The 27690-nt window shown below is 69.0% G+C and overlaps 1 protein-coding gene across 4 annotated transcripts; it reads left to right on the top strand.

The window, feature by feature from the left end:
* On the top strand, positions 1 to 27437 carry PRPF40B (pre-mRNA processing factor 40 homolog B). Of its 4 annotated transcripts, none has more exons than XM_084610134.1 (27): positions 1 to 27; positions 2688 to 2768; positions 3724 to 3867; positions 4501 to 4575; positions 5029 to 5056; positions 5355 to 5380; positions 5621 to 5698; positions 6313 to 6423; positions 6746 to 6875; positions 7717 to 7741; positions 8205 to 8369; positions 8931 to 9045; positions 9295 to 9359; positions 9634 to 9798; positions 10652 to 10760; positions 19196 to 19346; positions 20152 to 20285; positions 22541 to 22679; positions 23406 to 23497; positions 24024 to 24140; positions 24228 to 24365; positions 25063 to 25158; positions 25479 to 25559; positions 25872 to 25974; positions 26107 to 26168; positions 26276 to 26380; positions 26822 to 27437. In XM_084610134.1, the coding sequence occupies exons 1-27, from the start codon at positions 25 to 27 to the stop codon at positions 26912 to 26914; spliced, it is 2631 nt and encodes an 876-aa protein (XP_084466260.1). In that variant the 5' UTR covers positions 1 to 24; the 3' UTR covers positions 26915 to 27437. The 4 variants fall into 4 exon arrangements, with proteins under 4 accessions (XP_084466260.1, XP_084466262.1, XP_084466261.1 ...); XM_084610136.1 differs by having other exon boundaries at positions 22565 to 22679; XM_084610135.1 differs by having other exon boundaries at positions 6746 to 6866.
* Positions 27438 to 27690: the final 253 nt, after the last annotated feature.

The raw sequence follows: 27690 nt of genomic DNA on the forward strand, positions 1-27690 counted from the left end.
GGCCCAGCTGACAGCGGCTCCGGCATGGTAACGTCCCGCTTTGTGCCCCGGCCCCCCCGCCCCCCGGGAACGACCCCCCCGCCCGGCCCGAGCCCCCCCCGCGGGAACTGCCCCGCCCCCAGCACTGCCCCCCCCGCCCGGCCCGAGCCCCCCCCGCGGGAACTGCCCCGCCCCCAGCACTGCCCCCCCCCGGGAACTGCCCCGCCCCCAGCACTGCCCCCCCCGCGGGAACTGCCCCGCCCCCAGCACTGCCCCCCCCCCGGGAACTGCCCCGCCCCCAGCACTGCCCCCCCCGCGGGAACTGCCCCGCCCCCGGGAACTGCCCCCCCCCGCCCGGCCCGAGCCCCCCCCGCGGGAACTGCCCCGCCCCCAGCACTGCCCCCCCGCCCGGCCCGAGCCCCCCCCCGCGGGAACTGCCCCGCCCCCAGCACTGCCCCCCCCGCCCGGTCCGAGCCCCCCCCCGGGAACTGCCCCGCCCCCAGCACTGCCCCCCACGCCCGGCCCGAGCCCCCCCCCCCGCGGGAACTGCCCCGCCCCCAGCACTGCCCCCCCCGCCCGGCCCGAGCCCCCCCCCCCGCGGGAACTGCCCCGCCCCCAGCACTGCCCCCCCCGCCCGGCCCGAGCTCCCCCCCCCGCGGGAACTGCCCCGCCCCCAGCACTGCCCCCCCCGCGGGAACTGTCCCGCCCCCAGCACTGCCCCCCCCCGCGGGAATTGTCCCGCCCCGAGCCCTCCCCGCCCCCAGCACTGCCCCCCCGCCCGGCCCGAGCCCCCCCCGGGGGGAACTGCCCCGCCCCCAGCACTGCCCCCTCCCGCGGGAATTGTCCCGCCCCCAGCCCTCCCCGCCCCCACCACTGCCCCCCCCGCCTGGCCCGAGCCCCCCCCCCCGCGGGAACTGCCCCGCCCCCAGCACTGCCCCCCCCGCCCGGCCCGAGCCCCCCCCGGGGGGAACTGCCCCGCCCCCAGCACTGCCCCCCCGCCCGGCCCGAGCCCCCCCCGGGGGGAACTGCCCCGCCCCCAGCACTGCCCCCCCCGCGGGAATTGTCCCGCCCCGAGCCCTCCCTGCCCCCAGCACTGACCCCCACGCCCGGCCCCAGCCCCGGGAAATGCCCCCCCCACCTGAGCCCCCCCCCGGTACTGCCCCCCCCCGCATGGGCTCAGCTCCTCTCCAGCACAGCCACCCCCCCACGCACAGGCTGAGCCCTCCCGGGGCTGGCAGCTGGGGGGTGCCCCGGGACTGGGGCTTCTCCCTGCGCAGGAGCAGTGGGCCCCACACGCTGCCCCTGGGTCTGTGCCTGCCAGGCTGGGGGGCGGGGAGGTAAAAGGGGGGGCAGGGTTATCCCCCTGCCTTGATACAGACCCCCCCGCCCCCTCCACACACACGCCTCCAGGCCCCCTCCCCCACCCAGCCAGTGACCCCTGGCGGGGGCATATGTGCTGCAGGGGCTGGCAGCACGGGGCCGTGCCCGGCGCTGGGCAAAGGGCAGCCAATGTCCTCCAAATGAATCATGGACAGCCAGCCCCACCCGCCAGGCCCCGCCCCACCGGGCCTCAGCCTGCCCCGGGGTCCCCCGCCCCACCGGGCCTCAGCCTGCCCCGGGGTCCCCCGCCAGGCCCCATCCAGCAGCCCTCAGCCTGGCCCCAGGCTCCCCCACCCATGCCCAGAAGGAGCAGCCCACTCATCCGTGGGCCTCTCCAGTGGGGCAGCCCACAGCAGGTGGGTGAGCAGCCATTTGTGGCCAAGGGGAGAGGGGTCATGATATGACACCTGCCCAGTGAGAGCTGAGACACCCAACTCGTTACACACAGGGTCCGTCAGCACTGCTACTGGCCTGGATCATCCTCAGCCCAGGGAGCCGCGGACCGGGCTCTGCATTCTGCTGGGGAGCGCGGTGTTCTGAAAATAAAGATTGATCCGTCCCCATATGCACCCTCCATCCATCTATCCCATACACACCTTCTGTCCATCTATTCCATACGCAGCCTCTATCCATCCCCATACGCACCCTCTATCCAGCCATCTACCTATCCCCATACGCTTCTTCCCTCCATCCATCCAGCCATCCATCCCCATACACACTATCCATCTAACCCATACACACCCTGCATCCATCCATCCCCGTACACATACTCCATCAATCCATCTACTAATCCCCATACACACCCCCTGTCCATCCGTCCATCCATGCATCCCCATACACACTGTCTATTCCATATGCACCCTCTATCCATCCATCCCCATTTGCACCCTCTATGCATCTATCCCCATACACATTATCTACCCATCTATCACATATGCACCCTCCATCCATCCCCATAGGCACCCTCCATCCATCCCCTATGCAACCTTTATCCATCTATCCATCCCCATACTCATCTCCTGTCTGTCTATCCATCCATCCCCATACACAGCCTCTGTCAATCCATCTCAGGGAAGATGCAGCTTCTCTTTAGTCTGTGCTTCCCTGTCCTTTGCTTCACTTGTTTTCTGGTGTCTATTTTAGTTAAAATAAGATACGATTTAGTGTCTGCATGAGGACCCCCTATGTAAGATACTGCACAGCACTCCAGGCAGGGCTGGGCATGGAACCCAGGAGTCCTGACTCCCAGCCTCTCCTGCTCTCAGCACAAGACCATCCTTCCTTACCAGCTGTTTCCTGCATTTACTGTTCTCTCTTGCTGTTGACAGTCGGCTCAGGACTCCAGCAGCGGCCCTGCAGGGCAGCCGGCCCCGTATCCCGCTGCCCCCCCGATGATGCCTCCACCCTTTGTGAGTTACCTGTGCCTGGCGCCGCTTAGTCGCCAAACCAGCATGACCCACCCGTCCCAGAGCGCAGCGCAAAGGGGGAAGGAATGGCTGGCCTGGCCGGGTGGGATGACTGTGCAAAGTGCAGTACGCTGGCTGCGTGCGTGTGTGAGCGTGTGCACGTGTATGTGTACACATGTGCGCACGTGTGTGTGTTGGTGTGTGTGCGTGTGCACGACCACGTGGGTGGGGGTGGGGCGCATGCGGGTATGGGGGTGCACACGTGTGTGTGTTTGCGTGTGTGGGGGGGTGTGCACGACCACGTGGGTGGGGGTGGGGGCGGGGGCGCATGCGGGTATGGGGGTGCACGTGTGTGTGTGTGTGTGCGCGTGTGCACGAACACGTGGGTGGGGGTGGGGCGCATGAGGGTATGGGGGTGCACACGTGTGTGTGTTGGTGTGTGTGCGCGTGTGCGTGTGCACGAACACGTGGGTGGGGGTGGGGCGCATGCGGGTATGGGGTTGCACACGTGTGTGTGTTTGCGTGTGTGTGTGCGTGTGCACGAACACGTGGGTGGGGGTGGGGCGCATGCGGGTATGGGGGTGCACACGTGTGTGTGTTTGCGTGTGTGTGCGTGTGCATGAACATGTGGGTGGGGGTGGGGCGCATGCGGGTATGGGGGTGCACACGTGTGTGAGCGTGCGTGCGTGCGCACACTCGTTGCTCTGCGTTAGCTCAGACGGGGCAGCTCGTGCTGCCTTCGCGGGCGAGGGGAGCTGCCGGGGTGCGAAGCCCCCGTGCGGACGTGCTGCGGTGGTGACACGGAGGCACCCTGAGTGAGCTGTGCCAGTGGCTGCTGTGGGGGCCGCGCAGAGTGTGGGGGGGTCCCTGGCTGGCCAGGGCCAGTCCCTTCAGCAGGGGGCTGCCCTGGGGCCGGGCTGAGCAGCAACATGCAGCCTGTATCTCTTCTTGTTCCTAGATGCCTCCTCCTGGAATCCCCCCTCCTTTCCCCCCCCTGGGACTCCCTCCTATCGGGCAGAGACCGCCAGCGATGCCCCCCATGCCCCCCGGCATGATGCCGCCTCTGCTCCCCCCCATGGCAGGGCCCCCACCCATAGGACAGGTAAAGGCACTCCCTTCGTCTCTCTGTCTGAGCCCAGGGCCCCCCTGGAGCCTCCGCTCCAGGTGGAATGTCAGTGCAGGACCATGGCATCGCACACGTGGGACTCATCGTCTGGGAAGCAGGGGCCAGTTGGTTGCGGGGAGGGGGGATTGGGAGCCAGGACTCCTAGGTCTGGGAGGGAAATGGGGTCTGCTGGGGTAGAGCGGGGGAGGCTGGGAGCCAGGACTCCTGGGTTCTATCCCAGCACTGGTCTCATGGGCCTACGGCTGCAGGTCAGTCCCTCTCCCAGGCTGGGGGAAGTGGGGAAAGTGGCTGAGCAGTGTAACTCGGGGGAGGGGGCCGGGCTCTGGCGAGGGCTGGCTGGGCCAGGGGCTCTCTGCAGCCAAAAGTTTCCTGTTAAACCTCGATGATAAAGATGTTGGGAAAAGCCCCATGTGGATGTAGGTTCTGTGGCCCCATGTCCCTGTGGCCCTGATCCTGTGATCGGAGCCACGCTGCCAGTGTTCCATTGACACTGGTGGGGATCACAGGGTGGGGTTCTGAGCCAGAGGGTCCGGCCATTTCCCCAGCTCCATTGGCCCTGTGCCTGCCGGCTGATGTGCCAGGCTGCCATGCCACTTTTCTGTCCCCTAGATGCCACCCATGGTGCCTCCCATGATGCCAGGGATGCTGATGCCGGGGGTGCCAGCTGGTCCTGTTCCTGGAGTGGTGAGCATCCCTGGAACCTTCCCCTTTTCCAGCCAGCCATGCCCAGGCTCTCCAGACAGGCCCAGCGGCAGAGGCTGCCCAGGCTGACTTGAGGGTGGAACGTAGAGGGGTCTCAATGCCCGGGTCCTGCCCCTCTCCACGGGGGCCCCACTGCCAATACTTGTTTCCAGAAAAGAGCTCAGCATTAAAATGAAATGCCACCCTCGGGTGAGGGCGGGGGGGCCAGGACTCCTGGGTTCTTTTTCTAGTTCTGCTACTGACTTGCTCACTGCAGCATTGGATCACTCAGTGGCTGGCCTCATGACTCAGTTTCCCCGTCGCAGGCGGGGCTGGCTCTGAGCTCCCTGGGGTCGTTTGCAGAGGGATTCAGGGGGCCCTGGGTGGGGGAGTCTGGTGATGGGTTGGGTCCGAGCCGCAGCCCCCAGGCTCACGGCCCCATTTCTCTTTTGGCAGGCGGCTCCTGGGACAGACCCAATTGGCGGTGAGTCCCAGGGTCCATCGCAGGGGGGTGGTCCATGGGGGAGCTGATGGCCGGTCCATCCTAGCAGGGGAGGGGGGAGCTGTCTGGAGGCTCAGGGAGGAGGGTGAAATATTTCTGCATCCCAGGGGAGCACCTGGGAGTCATGCCCGATCCTGAGGGGGGCCTGATCCTGTGCATAATGCAGGGTGCCCAGCCCTGCTAGTCTCTCTTAGGGATCTGTAACCCCCACTCTGACAGCAGCACCTGACAGCCCCCCCACCCCCAACCATCCCAGTAACATACAGTTCTTGTTTTCCAGCTACTCCGGCCCAGCCAGCTCCTACGGTGAGTAGCCTCCCCCGCATCAATGCTCAGCCAAGCTGCCGTACAGGCTCCCCCCATCCCTAAGGAGCATTCATACCAGCCTCTTAACCCCCGTGAATAGCAGGGGGCTGCGGGTCGGGATTCAGGGGCACCGGCAGAGCTGGGGGGAGCTCAGGGCTGGGCTAGCAGGGGGCTGTGGTCAGGATTGAGGGGCACTCGCAGAGCTCCGGAGTTGATTCTTGTCACTCTTGTGCCCATTAGCTCCCGAATCCCATGGTGCCCCCCGTCCAGCAGAGCCTGATGGGCAGCGGCTCCCCCGCGCAGGATGTCCCCCGCAAGGTACTGTGTCCCGTCCCTTCCTGGTGGCTCTGGGGGGGTCGCTGGCCAGTGACACGGCCCTCGTGGCTGGGGTGTGTGTCAAAAGCGGCAGAAGCACCCTAACAGTGGGGGCCCTGGCCTCCTGCCCTCCTCCCCCCCGTTCCGGTGCCCCTGGTGTGTGTGCTCCCAGCCAGATCCCAGTTTAACCCCTGCGGGAGGAACTGGAGACAACAGCCAGGAAAAGCCAAACAAGCCCCGTCCATCTACCAAGGGCCTGATCCTGCCACCAGGGGGCGCCACACCCCACTGCGCGCCGCAGGTCGCGGCGTGTCGCCCCCCGCCCCTTGCTCCAGTGGGGTGAGTTACCCCAGCATTTCCACCACCCCGGAGCGTGGCTCGGCAGGCCCAATCCTGACCCGACTGGCGTCATCTGGAGTTTTGCTGCTGGTTGCGGTGGGAGCAGGATCAGGCCCAGTGCTGTACAGGGAGGAGGCCGGGGCAGGGGCCCTGGTGGGCTGCACGGCCCTGGGGGGCAGGGTCCCTGCTGAGCTGTGTGGCCTTGGGAGGGCAGCTGGGAGGAGGACTGGGGGTCGGGGCTGGTTGGACCTGACCCTGCTCTTGCTTGTGGTGCCCAGAAGCCCCCATGGAGTGAGCACAGGGCCCCTGATGGGCGCATTTACTACTACAACCACAACTCCAAGCAGTCCACCTGGGAGAAGCCAGACGCGCTGAAGTCCAAAGCAGAGGTGAGTTCCTTCAGAGCCCTTCACCCAGCCCTGAGATGCAGCCACCTCTGGGGTGGGGCGCAGCAGCTGAGTGACAGCTGCACAGCAGTGCTAGAGAGCAGCTGGAAATGTGCGTGTGTGGCCAGGAGTAGATTAGGGGGACAGAATATAACATGAGGATTTAGACCTCAGCTCTTGTGAGCCAGTGGCCTGCTCCCCTCCCCGGGCTGGCATAGAACCCAGGAGTCCTGCATCCATTAGAACCACTGGTCAGTTTCCTCCCCATAGCCCTCCATTGGCATCGGCCCTGTGGCTCAAGGTGCCCTGCTCTCTCCCTCCGCAGCTGCTGCTGTCCCAGTGTCCCTGGAGGGAGTACAAGTCGGACACGGGCAAGTCTTACTACTACAACTCCCAGAGCAAGGAGTCGCGCTGGACCAAGCCCCGGGACCTGGACGAGCTGGAGGGTAAAGGGGGTAGGAGCCCAGGGAGCTGGGGACCAGGGCAACCACACCCTTGGGAGCATAGGCAGACTCCCCCGTGCCCCAGGCTGATGCTCCTGTCTGGGCTGCAGGGTAATCCCCATGTGGGCCGGGCTGGGGGTGCAGCCAGTGCCCCCTGGGTCTCTGTGCCCCAGCCTGTGAGTGGTCCCAGACCCCCCAGTGATCATCCCTGCCATGAGGGCAGGCGTCTGCGCCTGGGCTTCCGGGCTCCAGCCCTCCCGCGCCTCCCCTGAGCTCTGCCCAGGAGTCCCATCTCACTAGACTCCTGCTCTGAGATCTTGGGGACCCGTTCAGAACAGGGGGTTGTTAGCCAGCAGGGCATAGCCCCCGTGTCCTGGGTGTGGCACGGGGAGGCAGAGGAGAAGCTGAAGTTGAGGCTGGCCAGTGCCAGGCTCCACCAGCTGGCTGCTGTGGATCTGCCATTCTCACTCTGCTCCTGTCTCTTGGTCCTGGGGGAGCCTGTGTCTCGGAGCCCAGCGCTTGGCCCAGCCTCCGGCACCTCTCAGGCACTCGCCCTGCTGAGCCGCCACGGCCCTGCCAAGCTTCTGGCATTAGGCTCAGCCCCTGGGGCTCCCGGTGCCTGGACAGATCCTGTGTCAAGGCAGGTTGGTTGCAACTAATCCTTAGCTGGCCAGTCGGACCAGCCACGTGCCCCAGACCTCAGGCCTGCTTTGTCCCGGGAGCAGCTTTAACTCTCTGCACCCGCCGGGCACAGAGGCAGAGCTCCTCACAGTGACACGTCCCCATGTTGGCCACCGGGCGCCACCCACCGGGCACCGAGTAACGGCCGGGCTCTTTGTTTCCCTCCTTGCAGCGCTCATCGAGGAGGAGGAGGCTGGGTGAGTGGCTGGCGTCTGCCCCTGGGGCTTGGACCCATTAGCTCTGACCCAGGGCGGTAAGAGCAGGGCGCCGGCACCCCCGGGGGCCAGAGGGGGCCAGGGCCCTCAGGAACGGGGACCCTTGGGGGCAAGAGCCCTCAGGAACACCCCCTAGGGGCCAGAGGAGCAGGGCCCTCAGGAACGGGGGCTGGGGGTGCACTCAGAAACGGGGCCCGCTAGGGCCAGAGAGGGGGGTACCCTCCAGAAGGCCATGGGTTTTGAGGGCAGGTACCTCCCTTGCTGGGGTGATGTGGGGAGGGCAGAGCAGAGACCACACCCCTGGCATGGAGCCTACAGGGGCCACCCTGCCCCTCATGGGTGTTGGGCCCCACTGAGCCATGAGCCCAGGGGACTGGCCCTCAGGACCCTGCGTGGGCCTCTGTGTCTCGCTAGACCCAGGCTCCGGCCTTCTCTGCTCTTCCAGGAAGCATCAGGAGACGCCGTCAGGCGCCTCTAGCCCCAGCCTGTCCTCAGCCGCCACCACGGACACGGAGGCCCCGGGTGGAGAGGAGCAGGAGACGTCTGTGCTGGGGAGTGTGGTCGAAGGCCCAGAGGAAGTGGCCCTGCAGCAGGAGGAAGTGACCAGCAGGTGACGGCGACCTAGGCTGGGGGGCTACAAGCAGGGACCCCCCCCACATATCGGGGGCGTTTGCTCTCCTCGGACACTGCGCACAGGAGCCAGTTGGCACCAGCAGGGCTGGTAACCATGTGCAGGCCCACCTGAGCGCCGGGCACGCCCAGCTCGCCGGGGATACCCTGGGCAGGAGCTGGGCCCCGTGGTGTCAGGCCCTGCTCCAGAGTGTGGAACGGAGACAACAGACGCAGGCTGGGAGAGATGATCCTGTCGGGGAGCGACGGGGCCCCCGGGCCTTCCCCCGGGATCCCCCCGTCGGGGAGCGACGGGGCCCCTGGCCCTTCCCCTGAGGGCAATTCTGCCCAGATCCACACCCCCCCACCAGGACCCTGTTTCTCTATCCTGACCTCATGCCCCATAGCCCTCCCTCCTCCACCCCCTGAGTGTTGCTGAGCCAAGCGGGATGCCCCCCTCCAGCCCTGCCTGTGCCCCTCTTCCACTCTGCCTGTGGCTCCCTGGTGTATGGCCCCCGGTGTTTCATGCCGTGACCCCAGTGTGTTTGTATCCCCGGCACAGTGGTGACCCCGGCCGGCGGGAGGAGGAGGACGGGGGGGCCAGGGAGAGGTGCGCCTGCAGCTGGAGCACTAAGGATGAGGCCAAGCTGGCCTTTAAGGAGCTGCTGAAGGACAAGGTACCAGAGCAGGGAGCCAGGGCGGGGGGCTGGCCAGGGCAGGGGGCCTGTTTGTGGGGGGCTGGGGCTGGACAGGGCCAGGGGCCTGTTTGTGGGGGGCTGGGGCTGGCCAGGAGGCTGGGGCTGGCCAGGGCCAGGGGCCTGTTTGCAGGGGGCGGGGGCTGGGGCTGGGGCTGGCCAGGGCCGGGGGCCTGTTTGCAGGGGCTGGGGCTGGCACGGTCCCAGCTGAGTCCCAGCGTTTGGTGTCAGGGCGTCCCCTCCAACACGTCGTGGGAGCTGGCCATGAAGATGATTGTGGACGATCCACGGTACAGGTAGGAACCAGCCCCGCCACCGGCACCTCCCCCCTTCCACGCTGGGTGCTTAGAGAAATGCAGTCCCCTGCAGGGAGTACCCGCCCCAGCCAGCGCTCCCACCCCGCTCCCCACAGCGCCCCCTGGGAGAGGCCGGGACTGTAGTACCCAGGAGCCCCCTCCCCAGCCAGCGCCCACTCGCCACAGCACCCCCGTTTCTGCCCTCGATGCTGGCCCCTCCACAGCAGCCAGTGAGGGCCTCTAACCCAGCCCAGCCCGTCCGGTGTGTGCCCAGTGCCCTGCCCAAGCTGAGCGAGAAGAAGCAGGCGTTCAATGCCTACAAGGCCCAGCGGGAGAAGGAGGAGAAGGAGGAGGCTCGGCTGAGGGCCAAGGAGGCCAAGGAGGAGCTGCAGCGTTTCCTGGAGCAGCACGAGCGGATGAGCTCCATTACCCGCTACAGGTGTGGGCGGGCGCCGGGGGGGAGAGGGGCCGGGCAGGGCGGCTGGGCGGCTGTGCGGGGAGAACGGCCTGTTGAGGGGGACCCCTGTGTTTATGGGACCTGGCCTTGGGATGCTGGATGGAGGATCCCAGAGCAGGTGGAAGGTTAGGGCAGCACGCACACAGACAGCTATTAATATTCACAATCCAACCAACCCCTGTGTGCCTCCCCTCGCCAAGCCAGGGAAAGAACCCAGGAGTCCTGGTTCCCAGCCCCCCTGCTCTAACCCACGAGACCCCACTCCCCTCGTGCTGCCGGGGAGAGAATCCAGGAGTCCTGGCGCCCCTTGCTTTAGCCACAGACCACCCTTCCCTGGCAGTTGACATGTGCGAGTCCGCTGTGGGCTGTTCTGCAGGGTCTGTGGCTAGCACGCGGGCAGGGAGGAAGGGAGTGGGGCTGAGAGCAGGTTCAGGGGTCCCCAGTTAGAAGGCATGGGGGAGGTGAGTGTCACTGGCTGGGGGGGCCCAGCAGGGCTGGGCTCTCGCCAGGGAAGCTGTTCCGGAGATGACTGAGGGAAGCAATCTTCGGGGTGGTGGGGAAGCCCTGGGGCATCTCCCCAGCCCAGAAGGGCAGTTTCAAAGCAGCTGGAGGAGCCCCTGCTAACGTCAGAAATCACCAACTGCGTCAGTCCTTCCAGGCGTCTCCGTCGCCTCTGCCCCTGAAGCCGCAGGAGCTGGGCCACGCCCTGTCCCGCTGGTTGCGCTCTGGCTCTGTCCCCATGGGGAGAAGCGTTTCACTGCGTGTCCTCACCGGGCCTGGGTGCGCAGTGAGAGCCAGGCCCAGTAACTACCCACCCTGGCCGTTCCCTTCCCAGGAAAGCTGAGCAGATGTTCGGGGAGCAGGAGGTTTGGGCTGTGGTCCCCGAGCGCGACCGCAAGGAGATCTACGATGACGTGCTCTTCTTCCTGGCCAAGAAGGAGAAGGTAACGGCGGGTCCCAGCTATGGCACAGAGCAGTGATGGGCCGATGTGACCCTGCCTGGCGTCAGCGCAGAGCACTCGGCTGTCACGCTCCAGAACGGTGACGGGCCGGTGTGACCCTGCCTGGCGTCGGCATGGAGCCCACGCTGTCCCAGGCTGGTGTCAAGGCCGGTGTGACCCTGCCTGGCGTCAGTGCAGAGCACTCGGCTGTCACGCTCCAGAACGGTGACAGGCCGGTGTGACCCTGCCCGGTGTCAGCACAGAGCACTCGGCTGTCACACTCCAGAACGGTGACGGGCCGGTGTGACCCTGCCTGGCGTCGGCATGGAGCCCACGCTGTCCCAGGCCGGTGTCAAGGCCGGTGTGACCCTGCCCGGTGTCAGCACAGAGCACTCGGCTGTCACACTCCAGAACGGTGACGGGCCGGTGTGACCCTGCCTGGCGTCGGCACAGAGCACTCGGCTGTCACACTCCAGAACGGTGACGGGCCGGTGTGACCCTGCCTGCCGTCGGCATGGAGCCCACGCTGTCCCAGGCCGGTGTCAAGGCCGGTGTGACCCTGCCTGGCGTCAGCGCAGAGCACTGGGCTGTCATGCTCCAGAACAGTGACAGGCCGGTGTGACCCTGCCTGGTGTCGGCATGGAGCCCACGCTGTCCCAGGCCGGTGTCAAGGCCGGTGTGACCCTGCCTGGCGTCAGTGCAGAGCACTCGGCTGTCACACTCCAGAACGGTGACGGGCCGGTGTGACCCTGCCTGGCGTCGGCACAGAGCACTCGGCTGTCACACTCCAGAACGGTGACGGGCCGGTGTGACCCTGCCTGCCGTCGGCATGGAGCCCACGCTGTCCCAGGCCGGTGTCAAGGCCGGTGTGACCCTGCCTGGCGTCAGCGCAGAGCACTGGGCTGTCATGCTCCAGAACAGTGACAGGCCGGTGTGACCCTGCCTGGTGTCGGCATGGAGCCCACGCTGTCCCAGGCCGGTGTCAAGGCCGGTGTGACCCTGCCTGGCGTCAGTGCAGAGCACTCGGCTGTCACACTCCAGAACGGTGACGGGCCGGTGTGACCCTGCCTGGCGTCGGCACAGAGCACTCGGCTGTCACACTCCAGAACGGTGACGGGCCGGTGTGACCCTGCCTGCCGTCGGCATGGAGCCCACGCTGTCCCAGGCCGGTGTCAAGGCCGGTGTGACCCTGCCTGGCGTCGGCACAGAGCACTCGGCTGTCACACTCCAGAACGGTGACGGGCCGGTGTGACCCTGCCTGGCGTCGGCACAGAGCACTCGGCTGTCACACTCCAGAACGGTGACAGGCCGGTGTGACCCTGCCCGGCGTCAGCACAGAGCACTCGGCTGTCACGCTCCAGAACGGTGACGGGCCGGTGTGACCCTGCCTGGCGTCGGCATGGAGCCCACGCTGTCCCAGGCCGGTGTCAGGGCCGGTGTGACCCTGCCTGGTGTCAGTGCAGAGCACTCGGCTGTCACGCTCCAGAACGGTGACAGGCCAGTGTGACCCTGCCTGGCGTCGGCATGGAGCCCAGGCTGTCCCAGGCCGGTGTCAAGGCCGGTGTGACCCTGCCTGGTGTCGGCACGGAGCCCACGCTGTCCCAGGCCGGTGACAGGCCGGTGTGACCCTGCCTGGCGTCGGCATGGAGCCCAGGCTGTCCCAGGCCGGTGTCAGGGCCGGTGTGACCCCTGCCTGGCGTCAGCACAGAGACCAGACTGTCCCATAACAGTGTCGGGGCCCATGTGACCCTGCCTGGCATTGGTGCTGCGCGCCCGGCCATCACGCTCCATCCTGATTAAAAACGAATGCTGAACAAAACCCATGTGGCACATACTGATTGGCGTCTAATCTGGCTTGCGACTCGATCCCCAGGCACCAGTGTAAACGGAATCCTCATCATCCCCCCACGAGCCAAGCCATTTGCAGTGGCTTTGTCAGCCATCTGACAAAGAGTGTATAAAATCTATACAGGAAACGTTCACAGCTGACGGCCGAGTGGGCGGAGAAGGACATAGTGATTCAACTGAGTAATTGGCTGCGTTGTAACCTGGGCATGTCCAGTGGTTTGGCACAGCCAAAGGTCACATCTCTAGGAGCCGGGAGGGAGGACAGGGCACTGCCTCCTGGCAAGCCGTGACTCCCAAAGGGACAGGGTCCGTGTGGGCAGCGGCTGAGCAGGAGCATGCTGTGGCTGAGAGGGCGAAGCGATGGGTGGATGTCTGAGCAAGAAGACGAAGGGAGATGGTGTCACCTCTCTATGCAGCACTGGTGAGACTGGATACTGTGTCTGCGCCTCCCAGCGAGGGCTGACAAGTGGGGAAGGGCTCAGAGAAGAGTCACAAGAAGAGATGTGGAAAACTTGCCTGACAGTGAGAGAGCCAAGACCCTCAGTCAGCTTAGTGTATCCCAGAGACGGCTAAGCAGCGACTTGCTCTCTGTAGGAACGTACCTGGGGAGCTGTCTGAGAGCTCTGGGCTCCTTCGAAGGCAGAACGAGACCCAGGGGCTGGGGCAGACTAGAAACAGGGAACAATTTTTTGACAGGCTGGGGGATTAACCATTGAACAACTCACCCAGGCGTGGGGGGTCACTCGGGAGTCTGTAAATGGGATGTTGTGGCTCAGCCCCTAGCTCTGGGCTGGATGAGGGGTCCTAGGGCGTGATTCTCTGGCCCGGCTTATGCAGCTGGCCAGCGTTTCTCAGTCTCTTCAGGTCAAGAACCCCTTATTCCACGTCAAAACGTTCCCCACCCCCTACATTTACTGTGGAGCTGCTGGCGCTCAGCCTGTGCGATGGATGGGGGGGGCGGGTCCTGCTTCGAAGGGGACAGCGCACTGGAGGGGGAGTGAGATTTCCTTTGCTTTCGGCTGTAATCGCATTTTCAGCACCTTGTGGCCCCCCAGGGCCGGCCTGCCGCGGGCCTGCATGATGACAGCAGTGCTGCTGGCTGACCCAGCCCAGCTCAGGGGGAGCGTCGCCCACTGGGGGAGGGGGCCATGGCCACCGGCGCTATTGGCTTGCACTGCTGTAGCTGCTGCTGCGGGGGAGGCCGGTGGGGCCGTTGTAGCGGGCGGGAGGCCGGCCGTGCGGGGCCCTTGCAGCGGGCGGGCGGGCGGGAGGGAGGCCGGCCGTGCGGGGCCCTTGCAGCGGGCGGGCGGGAGGGAGGCCGGCCGTGCGAGGCCCTTGCAGCGGGCGGGCGGGAGGCCGGCCGTGCGGGGCCCTTGCATCAGGAGGGAGGCCGGCCGTGCGGGGCCCTTGCAGCGGGCGGGCGGGAGGCCGTGCGGGGCCCTTGCAGCGGGCGGGAGGCCGTGCGGGGCCCTTGCAGCGGGCGGGCGGGCGGGAGTCCGTGCGGGGCCCTTGCAGCGGGCGAACGGGAGGCCGTGCGGGGCCCTTGCAGCGGCCGGGAGGGAGGCTGGCCAGCCATGCGGGGCCCTTGCAGCGGGCGAGAGGGAGGGAGGCCGGCCAGCCGTGCGGGGCCCTTGCAGCGGGCGGGCGGGAGGGAGGCCGGCCAGCCGTGCGGGGCCCTTGCAGCGGGCGGGAGGGAGGCTGGCCAGCCATGCGGGGCCCTTGCAGCGGGCGAGAGGGAGGGAGGCTGGCCAGCCATGCGGGGCCCTTGCAGCGGGCGGGCGGGAGGGAGGCCGGCCGGCCGTGCGGGGCCCTTGCAGCGGGAGGGAGGCCGGCCGTGCGGGGCCGTTGTAGCAGGCGGGAGGCCGGCCGTGCGGGGCCCTTGCAGCGGGCGGGAGGCCGGCCGTGCGGGGCCCTTGCAGCGGGCGGGCGGGCGGGAGGCCGGCCGTGCGGGGCCCTTGCAGCGGGCGGGCGGGCGGGAGGCCGGCCGTGCGGGGCCCTTGCAGCGGGCGGGCGGCAGGGAGGCCGGCCGTGCGGGGCCCTTGCAGCGGGAGGGAGGCTGGCCGTGCGGGGCCCTTGCAGCGGGCGGGAGGCCGGCCAAGCGGTGCCCTTGCAGCGGGCGGGCGGGAGGGAGGCCGGCCGTGCGGGGCCCTTGCAGCGGGCGGACGGGAGGCCGTGCGGGGCCCTTGCAGCGGGCGGGCGGGTGGGAGGGAGGCCAGCCATGTGAGGCCCTTGCAGCGGGCGGGCGGGAGGGAGGCCGGCCGTGCGGGGCCCTTGCATCAGGAGGGAGGCCGGCCGTGCGGGGCCCTTGCAGCGGGCGGACGGGAGGCCGTGCGGGGCCCTTGCAGCGGGCGGGCGGGTGGGCGGGAGGCCGTGCGGGGCCCTTGCAGCGGGCGGGCGGGCGGGAGTCCGTGCGGGGCCCTTGCAGTGGGCGAACGGGAGGCCGTGCGGGGCCCTTGCAGCGGCCGGGAGGGAGGCTGGCCAGCCATGCGGGGCCCTTGCAGCGGGCGAGTGGGAGGGAGGCCGGCCAGCCGTGCGGGGCCCTTGCAGCGGGCGGGTGGCCGGCCGTGCGGGGCCCTTGCAGCGGGAGGGAGGCCGGCTGTGCGGGGCCGTTGTAGCAGGCGGGAGGCCGGCCGTGCGGGGCCCTTGCAGCGGGCGGGAGGCCGGCCGTGCGGGGCCCTTGCAGCGGGCGGGCGGGCGGGCGGGAGGCCGGCCGTGCGGGGCCCTTGCAGCGGGCGGGCGGACGGGAGGCCGGCCGTGCGGGGCCCTTGCAGCGGGCGGGCGGGAGGCCGTGCGGGGCCCTTGCAGCGGGTGGGTGGGAGGGAGGCCGGCCGTGCGGGACCCTTGCAGCGGGCGGGCAGGCGGGAGGGAGGCCAGCCATGTGAGGCCCTTGCAGCGGGCGGGCGGGAGGGAGGCCGGCCGTGCGGGGCCCTTGCAGCGGGCGGACGGGAGGCCGTGCGGGGCCCTTGCAGCGGGCGGGCGGGCAGGCGGGAGGCCGTGCGGGGCCCTTGCAGCGGGCGGGCGGGCGGGAGGCCGGCCGTGCAGGGCCCTTGCAGCGGGCGGGAGGGAGGCCGGCCGGCCGTGCGGGGCCCTTGCAGCGGGCGGGCGGCAGGGAGGCCGGCCGTGCGGGGCCCTTGCAGCGGGCGGGCGGGAGGCCGGCCGTGCGAGGCCCTTGCAGCGGGCGGGCGGGAGGCCGTGCGGGGCCCTTGCAGCGGGCGGGCGGGAGGCCGTGCGGGGCCCTTGCAGCGGGCGGGAGGGAGGGAGGCCGGCCGTGCGAGGCCCTTGCAGCGGGCGGGCGGGAGGCCGTGCGGGGCCCTTGCAGCATGCGGGTGGGAGGCTGGCCGTGCGGGGCCCTTGCAGCGGGCGGGCGGGAGGGAGGCCGGCCGGCCGTGCGGGGCCCTTGCAGCGGGAGGGAGGCCGGCCGTGCGGGGCCGTTGTAGCAGGCGGGAGGCCGGCCGTGCGGGGCCCTTGCAGCGGGCGGGCGGGCGGGAGGCCGGCCGTGCGGGGCCCTTGCAGCGGGCGGGCGGGCGGGAGGCCGGCCGTGCGGGGCCCTTGCAGCGGGCGGGCGGCAGGGAGGCCGGCCGTGCGGGGCCCTTGCAGCGGGAGGGAGGCTGGCCGTGCGGGGCCCTTGCAGCGGGCGGGAGGCCGGCCAAGCGGTGCCCTTGCAGCGGGCGGGCGGGAGGGAGGCCGGCCGTGCGGGGCCCTTGCAGCGGGCGGACGGGAGGCCGTGCGGGGCCCTTGCAGCGGGCGGGCGGGTGGGAGGGAGGCCAGCCATGTGAGGCCCTTGCAGCGGGCGGGCGGGAGGGAGGCCGGCCGTGCGGGGCCCTTGCATCAGGAGGGAGGCCGGCCGTGCGGGGCCCTTGCAGCGGGCGGACGGGAGGCCGTGCGGGGCCCTTGCAGCTGGCGGGCGGGTGGGCGGGAGGCCGTGCGGGGCCCTTGCAGCGGGCGGGCGGGCGGGAGTCCGTGCGGGGCCCTTGCAGTGGGCGAACGGGAGGCCGTGCGGGGCCCTTGCAGCGGCCGGGAGGGAGGCTGGCCAGCCATGCGGGGCCCTTGCAGCGGGCGAGTGGGAGGGAGGCCGGCCAGCCGTGCGGGGCCCTTGCAGCGGGCGGGCGGGAGGGAGGCCGGCCAGCCGTGCGGGGCCCTTGCAGCGGGCGGGTGGCCGGCCGTGCGGGGCCCTTGCAGCGGGAGGGAGGCCGGCTGTGCGGGGCCGTTGTAGCAGGCGGGAGGCCGGCCGTGCGGGGCCCTTGCAGCGGGCGGGAGGCCGGCCGTGCGGGGCCCTTGCAGCGGGCGGGCGGGCGGGCGGGAGGCCGGCCGTGCGGGGCCCTTGCAGCGGGCGGGCGGACGGGAGGCCGGCCGTGCGGGGCCCTTGCAGCGGGCGGGCGGCAGGGAGGCCGGCCGTGCGGGGCCCTTGCAGCGGGAGGGAGGCTGGCCGTGCGGGGCCCTTGCAGCGGGCGGGAGGCCGGCCAAGCGGTGCCCTTGCAGCGGGCGGGCGGGCGGGAGGGAGGCCGGCCGTGCGGGGCCCTTGAAGCGGGTGGACGGGAGGCCGTGCGGGGCCCTTGCAGCGGGCGGGCGGGTGGGAGGGAGGCCAGCCATGTGAGTCCCTTGCAGCGGGCGGGAGGGAGGCCGGCCGTGCGGGGCCCTTGCATCAGGAGGGAGGCCGGCCGTGCGGGGCCCTTGCAGCGGGCGGGCGGGAGGCCGTGCGGGGCCCTTGCAGCGGGTGGGTGGGAGGGAGGCCGGCCGTGCGGGACCCTTGCAGCGGGCGGGCAGGCGGGAGGGAGGCCGGCCGTGCGGGGCCCTTGCAGCGGGCGGACGGGAGGCCGTGCGGGGCCCTTGCAGCGGGCGGGCGGGCAGGCGGGAGGCCGTGTGGGGCCCTTGCAGCGGGCGGGCGGGCGGGAGGCCGGCCGTGCGGGGCCCTTACAGCGGGCGGGAGGGAGGCCGGCCGGCCGTGCGGGGCCCTTGCAGCGGGCGGGCGGCAGGGAGGCCGGCCGTGCGGGGCCCTTGCAGCGGGCGGGCGGGAGGCCGGCCGTGCGAGGCCCTTGCAGCGGGCGGGAGGGAGGGAGGCCGGCCGTGCGAGGCCCTTGCAGCGGGCGGGCGGGAGGCCGTGCGGGGCCCTTGCAGCATGCGGGTGGGAGGCTGGCCGTGCGAGGCCCTTGCAGCGGGTGGGCGGGCGGGAGGCCGTGCGGGGCCCTTGCAGCGGGCGGGCGGGAGGCCGGCCGTGCGGGGCCCTTGCAGCGGGCGGGCGGGAGGCCGTGCGGGGCCCTTGCAGCGGGCGGGCGGGAGGCCGGCCGTGCGAGGCCCTTGCAGCGGGCGGGAGGGAGGGAGGCCGGCTGTGCGAGGCCCTTGCAGCGGGCGGGCGGGAGGCCGTGCGGGGCCCTTGCAGCGGGCGGGCGGGAGGCCGGCCGTGTGAGGCCCTTGCAGCGGGCGGGCGGGCGGGAGGCCGTGCGGGGCCCTTGCAGCGGGCGGGAGGGAGGGAGGCCGGCCATGCGGTGCCCTTGCAGCGGGCGGGAGGCCGGCCGTGCGGGGCCCTTGCAACAGAAGGGAGGCGGGCCGGGCTGGGCCCTTGCAGCGGGCGGGAGGCCGGCCTTGCGGGGCCCTTGCAGCGGGAGGGAGGCCGGCCGTGCGGGGCCCTTGCAGCGGGCGGGAGGCCGGCCGTGCGGGGCCCTTGCAGCGGGCAGGCGGGAGGCCGTGCGGGGCCGTTGTAGCAGGCGGGAGGGAGGCTGTGCGGGGCCCTTGCAGCGGGCAGGCGGGAGACCGTGCGGGGCCCTTGCAGCGGGCGGGCGGGCGGGAGGCCGTGCGGGGCCCTTGCAGCAGGCGGGCGGGCGGGAGGCCGTGCGGGGCCCTTGCAGCGGGCGGGCGGTAGGCTGGGCGGGGCCCTTGCAGCGGGCGGGCGGGCGGGAGGCCGGCCGTGCGGGGCCCTTGCAGCGGGCGGGCGGGAGGCCGTGCAGGGCCCTTGCAGCGGGCGGGCGGGAGGCCGTGCAGGGCCCTTGCAGCGGGCGGGTGGGAGGGAGGCCGTGCGGGGCCCTTGCAGCGGGTGGGTGGGAGGCCGTGCGGGGCCCTTGCAGGAGGCGGGCGGGCGGGAGGCCATGCGGGGCCCTTGCAGCGAGCGGGGCCCTTGCAGCGGGCGGGTGGGAGGCCGGGCGGGGCCCTTGCAACGGGCGGGCGGGAGGCCGGGCGGGGCCCTTGCAGCGGGCGGGCGGGAGGCCGGCCGTGCGGGGCCCTTGCAGCGGGCGGGCGGGAGGCCGTGCAGGGCCCTTGCAGCGGGCGGGTGGGAGGCCGTGCGGGGCCCTTGCAGCGGGTGGGTGGGAGGCCGTGCGGGGCCCTTGCAGGAGGCGGGCGGGCGGGCGGGAGGCCGTGCGGGGCCCTTGCAGCGGGCGGGCGGGAGGCCGGGCGGGGCCCTTGCAGCGGGCGGGGCCCTTGCAGCGGGTGGGCGGGAGGCCGGGCGGGGCCCTTGCAGCGGGCGGGCGGGGCCCTTGCAGCGGGCGGGCGGGAGGCCGGCCGGGCGGGGCCCTTGCAGCGGGCGGGCGGGAGGCCGCGTGTCCCAGGCTGGGTCCCTGCGACGGGGGCGTCTGACGCGGCCCGTCTCCTCCGCGCAGGAACACGCCAAGCAGCTGCGGAAGCGGAACATCCAGGCCCTGAAGAACATCCTGGACAGCATGAGCAACGTCAGCTTCCAGACCACCTGGTCCGAGGCCCAGCAGTACCTGATGGACAACCCCACCTTCGCCGAGGACCAGGACCTGCAGAGTGAGGGCAGCCCCATGCCTCCCCCACCCCAAGATAAATGGTACAGGCCAGCCACACCCTTTCTCCCAGGAAGGTGCCTTCTGGTTGCACTTATCTCTCTAGGCTCAGGGGCCCCTTTCAATAGATGTTTTCGAAGGACCCGTCCTGTCTCCCCAAGATGGTACATTCCAAGGGGATTGAGAGTCAAGACTTCTGGTCCCCATTGTCTAACCATTACACCATCTGCCCCCCTCTCAGCAACACTGATAGAACCCAGGAGTCCTGGTGCCCAGCCTCCTCCGCCCTTTGCTCTAACCCACCAGACCTCACTGCCCACCCAGAGCCTGGGTAGAACTCAGGTGTCCTGGGTCTCTCCTACTCTAACCCCCTGGACCCCCTCCCCTTCCAAAGCCAGCAGTATAACCCAGGAGTCCTGGTGCCCAGCCTTCCCGCTCTAACCCACCAGACTTCATTGCCCACCCAGAGCTGGGGTAGACCCCAGGAGTCTTGGCCACCAGAGCTGCCTGTTGTAACTCAGTGGGCCCCTCTCCCTCTTGGGCCAGGGGTAGAACCCAGGAATCCTGGCCCCAGCACCCCACCCTAACCCACTGGGTCCCCCTCCCCTTCCAGAGCCAGGGGTAGAACCAGAGGCCTTGCTCCCAGCCCCTGCTCTGTAACCATGGGACATCCCTCTAGACGAGGGACAAAGGGTTGTTATTGTATCCCACCAACTCCCCCTCCATGGTCCCATGCTAGCCCAGCTCCTTCCTGCCCTACCCGACCTAGTGCCATCTCTCCCCGCTCAACCCCCCTGCGCCTCTTGCAGACATGGACAAGGAGGATGCACTGATCTGCTTCGAGGAGCACATCCGCACGCTGGAGAAGGAGGAGGAGGAGGAAAAGGAGAAGACAAGGCTGCGTGAGAGACGCCAGCACCGCAAGAACAGAGAAGCCTTCCAGGTATCTGTGCCCTGAGGTCTGGAAGAGGTGGGGATGCCCTAGCGGTGGGTGAGGGCTCTGGGCCTGGGCTCAGCAGAGCAAGGCGGCCTGTAGGTGTAGCTGGAAGCTGCCTGCCACTTTGGGGGACATCAAGGACTCAGCAGAAGCACGGATGGCCTGGCAGGGGGACAGGGTGCTGGGCTGGGAGGAGGGTGTATCTGGAGAGAGCTCGGTGTCTGGTCACTATTAGCCGAACCCCTTCCATGTCCAGAGCAGGACAGGTCATTGCACATCAGCAGGGTTTAAAGAGCTCGGTGGTTGACCCCTGGTTACTGGAATGCCTCCTCCTGTTCCAGCAGTTCTGGTTTGGGCAGCGTCTCCCCTTCCCGTCCTCCTTCCCCGCCACCTGGCTCTGTCTGCGAGGGCCATGGGCTCAGGAGCCTGGACAGGAGAGCAGAATGCGACTGTTCTGTGCTGCAGGGAGCCAGGGCGCCTGGGTTCTGTTCCTGGCTCCACCCCAGGCTGGGTGGGTTGCTCAGGGCTCAGTGCTGAAGCTTGGAAGTCAGAGGGAGTTTGGGACTGTGGCTGCAGCTGGAGGCAGATCAGTCCCTTCCCCTTCCTGTGCCCGAGTGAACAACATTGACCCAGCTCCCGGGGCACTAAGGGAAGGTCTAAGGGGCCCTTAGAGCTTGTTCCCCAGGTGGCCGCCAGGGGGCGCCCTGCAGTGCGCAGAGCACCTGGCCGCCTGCGTGCGGGCAGCAGGGTCAGAGCAGGGGCCCAGGGAGGGGCTCCAGGAGCTTTGTAGCCCAGACCCGTCTACCCTTCAGGTCTGTACGTACAGCGTAGTACGACCTAGCTGCATGGCTCAGGGCAGTGGAAAATGCCTGCCCTGAGAGACTTAGTAAGGCCGACTGACCCCCTGGGGCAGGCAGTGCTAGGCCAGCTGGAGAACTCGTCCCTCGACCTAGTTACCGCCTCGCGAGGGGGCAGATTTACGATGGCGCCAGCCCCCTCTGCCCTGGCTGTGGCAAGTGTCTGCACGGCAGCACGACAGAGGCCCGGCTGCAGCGCTTGGAGCCCACCCAGCACCTCGCCCGAGGTCCCCAAGGCAGCCGGAGACAGAGCAGGACTAGAACCCAGGTCTCCTGAGTCCCAGCCTCCCTCTCTACTCCTGTCCTCGTTCGCCACATTCCTTCCGTGACCCAGCCCTGCTGCCCACAGATAACCATCCGCCAGGAACCCCCTGCCGCGGGCAGCTAAAATCCCCCTTCGGGCAGAGCGACCTTCTCTGCAGGAGAGCGTCTGGGAGGATCCAGCTGGTACCCCAGCCTGGGCGCCCTGGACTGGCCATCCAGGGAGTGCCCAGCAGGGGGCAGCAGCTACTTAAGACCCTTTCCTAAGGCAAAGCCACCCAGCTTGTCACCAGCTGATGCTGCGGTTGGCTCTGCGTTTGGGCCACGATCACGGGTGACGGCGTGGCTGGGCCGTGGCCCGGTGCTCGTTCTCTCTCCATGGCGGGGCAGACGGGCCATGGCCCGGTGCTCGTTCTCTCTCCATGGCGGGGCAGACGGGCCGTGGCCCGGTGCTCGTTCTCTCTCCATGGCCTGGCTCTCCACAGAGAGAACTGGAATTGGAAGAGGTTCCGAAAAGGGCAGCAAAAATGATTAGAGGTATGAATAGGGCTGCCATATGAGGAGAGATTAATAAGACTGCGACTTTTCAGCTTGGAAAAGAGACAACTAAGTGGGGATATGCTAGAGGTCTGTAAAACCATGACTAGCGGGGAGTAAAGTGGTATTTACTCCTACTCATTACACGAGAACTGGGGGTAACCATATGACATTAATAGGCAGCAGGTTTAAAACGAACCAAAGGAAGTATCTCTTCACAAAACGCAGTCAACAGGATTCTAAAAAGACCTAGATAAGTTCATGGAGGCTAGGTCCATCAATGGCTATTAGCCAGGCTGGGCAGGGATGGTGGCCTCCGTCTGCCAGAGCTGGGAATGGGCGACGGGGATGGATCACTTGGTGATTCCCTGTTCTGTTCATTCCCTCGGGGGCCCCTGGCACTGGCCGCTGTCTGCACACAGGAGACTGGGCTAGATGGACCTTGGGTCTGACCCACTCTGACAGTCCTGATGTTCTGTTTCACAGTGCAGAGGGGTCGTGTGATCCATGCCGCTCCCCCTGCTGTTTGGAGGGGCCACGGGGGGCGGGGCTCAGGTGTGCTCGGGGGAGGGGCTGATCTCCAAGTTCTCTCTCGCTCTATCGTAGAATAACAGGCTGCTTCTTGCCCAGGCCTTTCTGGATGAGCTGCATGACAAGGGGCAGCTGCACTCCATGTCCACCTGGATGGAGCTGTACCCGGCGCTCAGTGCCGACACCCGCTTTGCCAACATGCTGGGCCAGCCTGGTAAGGAGCGGTGTGGCCGCGGGGGGCGGGGGGCGAGGGACCATGGGGGAGAGCCGGAGCCTGGTCCGGAGCCCCGGGGGGCGCGTGTTAAAGGACCAGCCGTGACTGCAGCAGGAGCCCAAAAGAGGTGGAGCTCCTGCTCCCGGGTAGAGCCGGGGGGGCCCAGTGGGGTGGGTTCCTGGGGGATGGGTAGCGTTGCCCCTCCCCCCCATGACAGCCGGGAAAGCGCAGAGCAGAGAAGGGACTCGCCCGAGGGGCAGAGGCTGTGATGCCGAAGCAGAGCTGAGGGGTCTGAGCACCAGGCGTCCCTGGGTTCCAATCCCCGCCCGGCCGGGTCCCCTTCCTGCACGGCCCTGCTGGGGCTTAGTGAGCTGCCCGGGCCTCATTTGACAGTGTTCAGTGAGGCCACATCAAGTGCTTAGTGAGGGGACTGGAGAATAGACTAGCTGTAAGAGGGGGGGCTGGGAGCCAGGACTCCTGGGTTCTGTGCCCTGCTCTGGGAGGGGAGTCGTGTCTAGTGGTTAGAGCAGGGGCTGGGAACCAGGAGTCCTGGGTTCTGTTGCCCACTCGTGATGTGACTGCCCTGTGCAATGACCTGCCTGCTGAGGCGGGATGTTAATTAAGGAGCATAGTGTGCTGGGGGCTTCTCTGGAGCCCGGCAGCCCCCCATCCTGGTGCCATGCTGGGTGTCCTGGCAGGGCCTGTAATGCCGCCCCCTCTGCTCAGGCTCCACCCCCCTGGACTTGTTTAAATTCTACGTGGAGGATCTCAAGGCTCGTTTCCATGACGAGAAGAAGATCATCAAGGACATCTTAAAGGTGAGGGCATGCAGCTGCCTCTGCCCGTGGGGTGTGGGGTCCTGTCTGACCAGCTTCCCCAGCCCCTGATTGTCCTGCTGTGTGGAGGGGGCCTTGGACTGGCACGGCCCCTCTGCCCGGCCTCACGTGCCCAGCCTGCCAGGCTCCTGTCCTCTCTGCAGGTGCGTTACACCTTGCGGCTGAAGTGTGAAGCCAGTGCCCCCAGCCATAGGTTGGGGAGAGCTAACCCAGGCATCCGGGCCACAGTCCAGCTCTGCTCATTTCATCGTCTCTCTAAAACTCCCATGCTTTGCAGAGGATGTGGACCTGTTCTTTGCATCCTGTCCTAAACAGCTGCCATGCCCCACCCCAGAGATGGCTGCATTTCAGGGCTAGGGAGAAGCAAACTCTATGTACCACACTGTATGTGCAGGGGGACGGGGACTCCCCCTGTTCTGTTCTGGGCACAGCCCTGTTCTGGGCACAGCCACTGCTGGCCCTGGGGACAGGGATGGGACATGGGTGACCCCTGCCTCTGTCCTGGCAGGATCGCGGCTTCGGCGTGGAGGTGAACACGACCTTCGAGGACTTCGCCCACGTGATCAGCTTTGACAAGAGGGCGGCCACGCTGGACGCAGGCAACATCAAGCTCACCTTTAACAGCGTATGTGGGGCGGGGCAGGGCGGGGTGGGGCTGAGCTGGGCCTGGCCCCCACCCTGTGGCGTTAACCCCTTGGTTTCTGCCCCACAGCTGCTGGAGAAGGCTGAGGCGCGGGAGCGGGAGCGGGAGAAGGAAGAAGTGCGCAAGCTGCGCCGCCGGGAAGCAGCCTTCAAGAGCATGCTGAAGCAGGCGGCCCCGCCCCTGGAGCCCGGCTCCTCCTGGGACGAGGTATGGGGGGACCCGATCCCCTCCATCGCCTGGACCCCGGGCAACATCACTCGCCAGGCCAGCCCTTCACCCCAGCGTCGCCCCCTGGCTCCAGCCCCTCACCCCGGCCTCATTCGCCAGGCCGGCCCCTCACCCCGGCGTCATTCGCCAGGCCAGCCCCTCACCCCAGCGTCGCCCCCTGGCTCCAGCCCCTCACCCCGGCCTCATTCGCCAGGCCGGCCCCTCAGCCCGGCGTCATTCGCCAGGCCGGCCCCTCACCCCGGCGTCACTCCCTGGCTCTAGCCCCTCCTCACCCCGGCATCACCCCCCCAGGCAGAGCCCCTCACCCTGCTGTCACCCCCCCAGGCTGTCCTGCAGGGCAGTGCTGGTGTGAGCTGTCCCCATCTACTGTGCATGGCTCCTCCTCCCCCCCCAGTGGACACAGGGAGCTTCGTGCCAATTCTTTGGCTCCATGGCTGAGGTTAGAGATTGAAGGAGTCACCAAAGAGCCCGGTGACAGCCTGGAGCCCCCGCCATGCTGTGTGATCTGGCCCCCAGGGCAGGGGGTGGCCGTGCCTTGAGGCTGTGCCGTGGGCAGGGGGGTGGCCGTGCCATGCCGTGGGGCAGGGGTGGCCGTGCCGTGGGGCAGGGGGTGGCCGTGCCGTGTGCTTTGCCACAGGGGAGGGCCGGGCTGTCCCCCAGCTCCCTGTCTTGGCAGGTGCGGGAGCGCTTTGTCAGTGACCTGGCCTTCGAGCAGATCACGCTGGAGTCGGAGCGGATCCGGCTCTTCAGGGAGTTCCTCCAGGTGGTGGAGGTGAGGAGGGGGCAGGGCCTGGCCCCAGCTGGGTGCGAGGCCACAGGGCCATGCTCTGGCTGGCAAAAGGGTCCGGGGCCGTGTGGAGGAGGTGGGGCTGTGGCCCGGGACAGGGGGAGGGGCTCTGGGGCCCTGTGTGGAGGGGGTGGGGCTGTGCCCCAGGGGGCTCTGGGTCCCATGTGGAAGGGATGGCAGCTCTTGGGCTACCCGCTGTCTCCTTTCCACCTCGCTGTGCCCTGAGTGACCCCTGCCCCATGGGGCCATGCCGGGCGGGGCCTGTGGGGCTGGGAGCTGACAGGCTGTGGGTCTGTGCCCCACAGAACGAGTGCCAGCACTACCATGCCAAGGCCAAGAAACACACCAAGAGAGTCAGGAAGCACCATCGGAAGCGCTCGCAGTCGGTGAGACCTGGGGCCAGGACGGCGGGGCCGGGCAGCTGGAAGCAGGGCAAGGCCTGGGCTTGTGTGTGCTGGGGTCACCCAGAGCCAGCCCTGAGGGAGAGGGAGGGGTGCCAGGGCTGCAGCCCAGATATCCCCAGGGAGGAGCTGGGCCTGGAGCCCTGAGAGGTGCGGATGCCCATTGGTGCTGGTGGATGGGTGGGGGAGAGCAGGGGATTTAGGGCCTGGGGGGGCCCTGGGGCCCTGCTCAGAGGGGTTGGTTGGGGTGAGGGGGGCCAGCCTGGGTCATGTTAACCCCCCTCCCCTCCCCACCAGGGCTCAGAGTCGGAGCTGGAGCCCCATCACCAGCGGGCCCAGAAGAGGAAGAAGCGGAATCACTCGGAGTCCGGCTCGGAGCTCTCCTCCTCCCCTGACTCAGGTGGGAGCTGGGGCTGCCCTGGGCAGGGGGAGGGACTGGGCCCGTGCCCTGCCCCATGGCACCCGGGCACGGCTGGGCCCCGCGCTCTGGTGCCCCTTGGCCGCGCCTGCCTGACGCCCCCTCTGCCCACAGATCTCAGCTCCCGCAAGTCCAGAAAGCAGAAGAAGAAAAGCAAGAAGAAGAGGCACAAATCGGTGAGTGCAGCGCAGGCGGGGAGGGCGCTGGTGGAATCCCCATGCCCCCCACGGCCCAGCCAGTCTCCGCTTCGCCCCCCACCCTGAGCCCCTGCCCTGTGTTACAGAACAGCCCCCAGAGCGAGAGCGAGCGAGGGAAGGAGAAAGGCGGGAAGGGGAAGGAGCCGGAGGGGCGACGGCGCTCCCCCCAACGCAGCTTCAAGAGGGAGAAGGTAAGTGGGGGGCAGGGGAGGTGGAAGTGCTGGCTTTGGGGGCAGGGGACAGCATCAGATGACGTGTCGGGGTAAGAGGGTCTAGAGGCAGATGGGGGCCAGGATGGCGGCTGCAGGGCAGGTAGGGGTCAGGGACGCCGCCTGTGGGGCAGGTAGGGGTCAGGGACGCCGGCTGTGGGGCAGGTTGTGGGGCAGGCAGGGGGCAGGGACGCCAGCTGTGGGGCAGGTAGGGGGGCAGGGACGCCGGCTGTGGGGCAGGTTGTGGGGCAGGCAGGGACGGGACGCCGGCTGTGGGGCAGGCAGGGGGGCAGGGACGCCGGCTGTGGGGCAGGTTGTGGGGCAGGCAGGGATGGGACGCCGGCTGCGGGGCAGGCGGGGGGGCGGGGGGGCCGGCTGCGGGGCAGGCAGGCTGCCCCCTGATCTCTCCCCGCCCCCACGCAGAGCGTCTGGGACACGTCGGACAGCGAGCCGAGCGAGGGCGAGCTGGAGAAGCGGCGTCGGACGCTGCTGCAGCAGCTGGACAACGATCCGTAGCCAGGTCTGCGGGACTCGCTGTGCTGGGGCCCCTGGGGCCCCCGCCGCCCCCTGCCCAGCCTGGGCCGAGGCTCTGGACAGCTTGGGGCGGGCGAGGGGCTGCCGCTCTTCCCCAGGACTGGGGGCGTCTGAGAGAGCGGGGGGGGCCCCCGCTGCGCCCAGGACTCCTTCCCCCCGTCCCTGTGGATCCCTCCGCGCCCGAGGACCCGGCGCTGCCGTGACCCCCTCCGCTTGGCCAGCCCCTCGGCGCTCAGAGGACCGGCCCGGGACAGCTGCGCTTTGGAGGGCGGGGCCCTGGGCTGCAGAGGGTGAAGGCGGCTCGGAGCTGGCTCTCGCGCCTCGGCCGGGGTTCCATGGATGCCCCTGGCGCCAAGGATGGTGGGCGCCCGGGACTCCCACGGGGGCGCGTGCTGCTGTGTGGCCGGGACCCCTGGGCCGGCAGCCGGGTTCAGTGGTGTTGCTGGGGGGCGTAGCCCCTTTGGGCCGCTCGTACTCTGGGAATTAAAGGGTTTTTTAAATAATATTTATAAACGTGGCTTGGCCGCAGCCGTCTCCTGGTGCATTGTGCTTGGCCAGCCCGGCGTGGCCCAGCCCCTGAGGAGCTGACGGGGGTGGGCTCTGTCATGTGCCGGGGAACGGGCTGCAGCTCCCTGCCCTCGTGCCCCAGGGCCTCATCACAAGGTGCTGCACCCTCTCTGCTCTGTCAGCCCCTGGCACCAGCTTGCCCCATTGCGGAGCTCCCTGGGGTTGGGGGTTGACACGGAGCCTCCCCCAGC

Source organism: Lepidochelys olivacea (assembly GCF_965140295.1).
Source record: "Lepidochelys olivacea isolate rLepOli2 genome assembly, chromosome: 20".
NCBI lineage: Eukaryota > Metazoa > Chordata > Testudines > Cheloniidae > Lepidochelys > Lepidochelys olivacea.

Excerpts from the sequence above, each read along its gene's own strand:
- PRPF40B (XM_084610134.1), top strand. Across the intron at positions 20,286-22,540 it reads AGAACAGAGAAGCCTTCCAG|AATAACAGGCTGCTTCTTGC; the intron begins GTATCTGTGCCC and ends GCTCTATCGTAG. Across the intron at positions 24,141-24,227 it reads TCAAGCTCACCTTTAACAGC|CTGCTGGAGAAGGCTGAGGC; the intron begins GTATGTGGGGCG and ends TCTGCCCCACAG.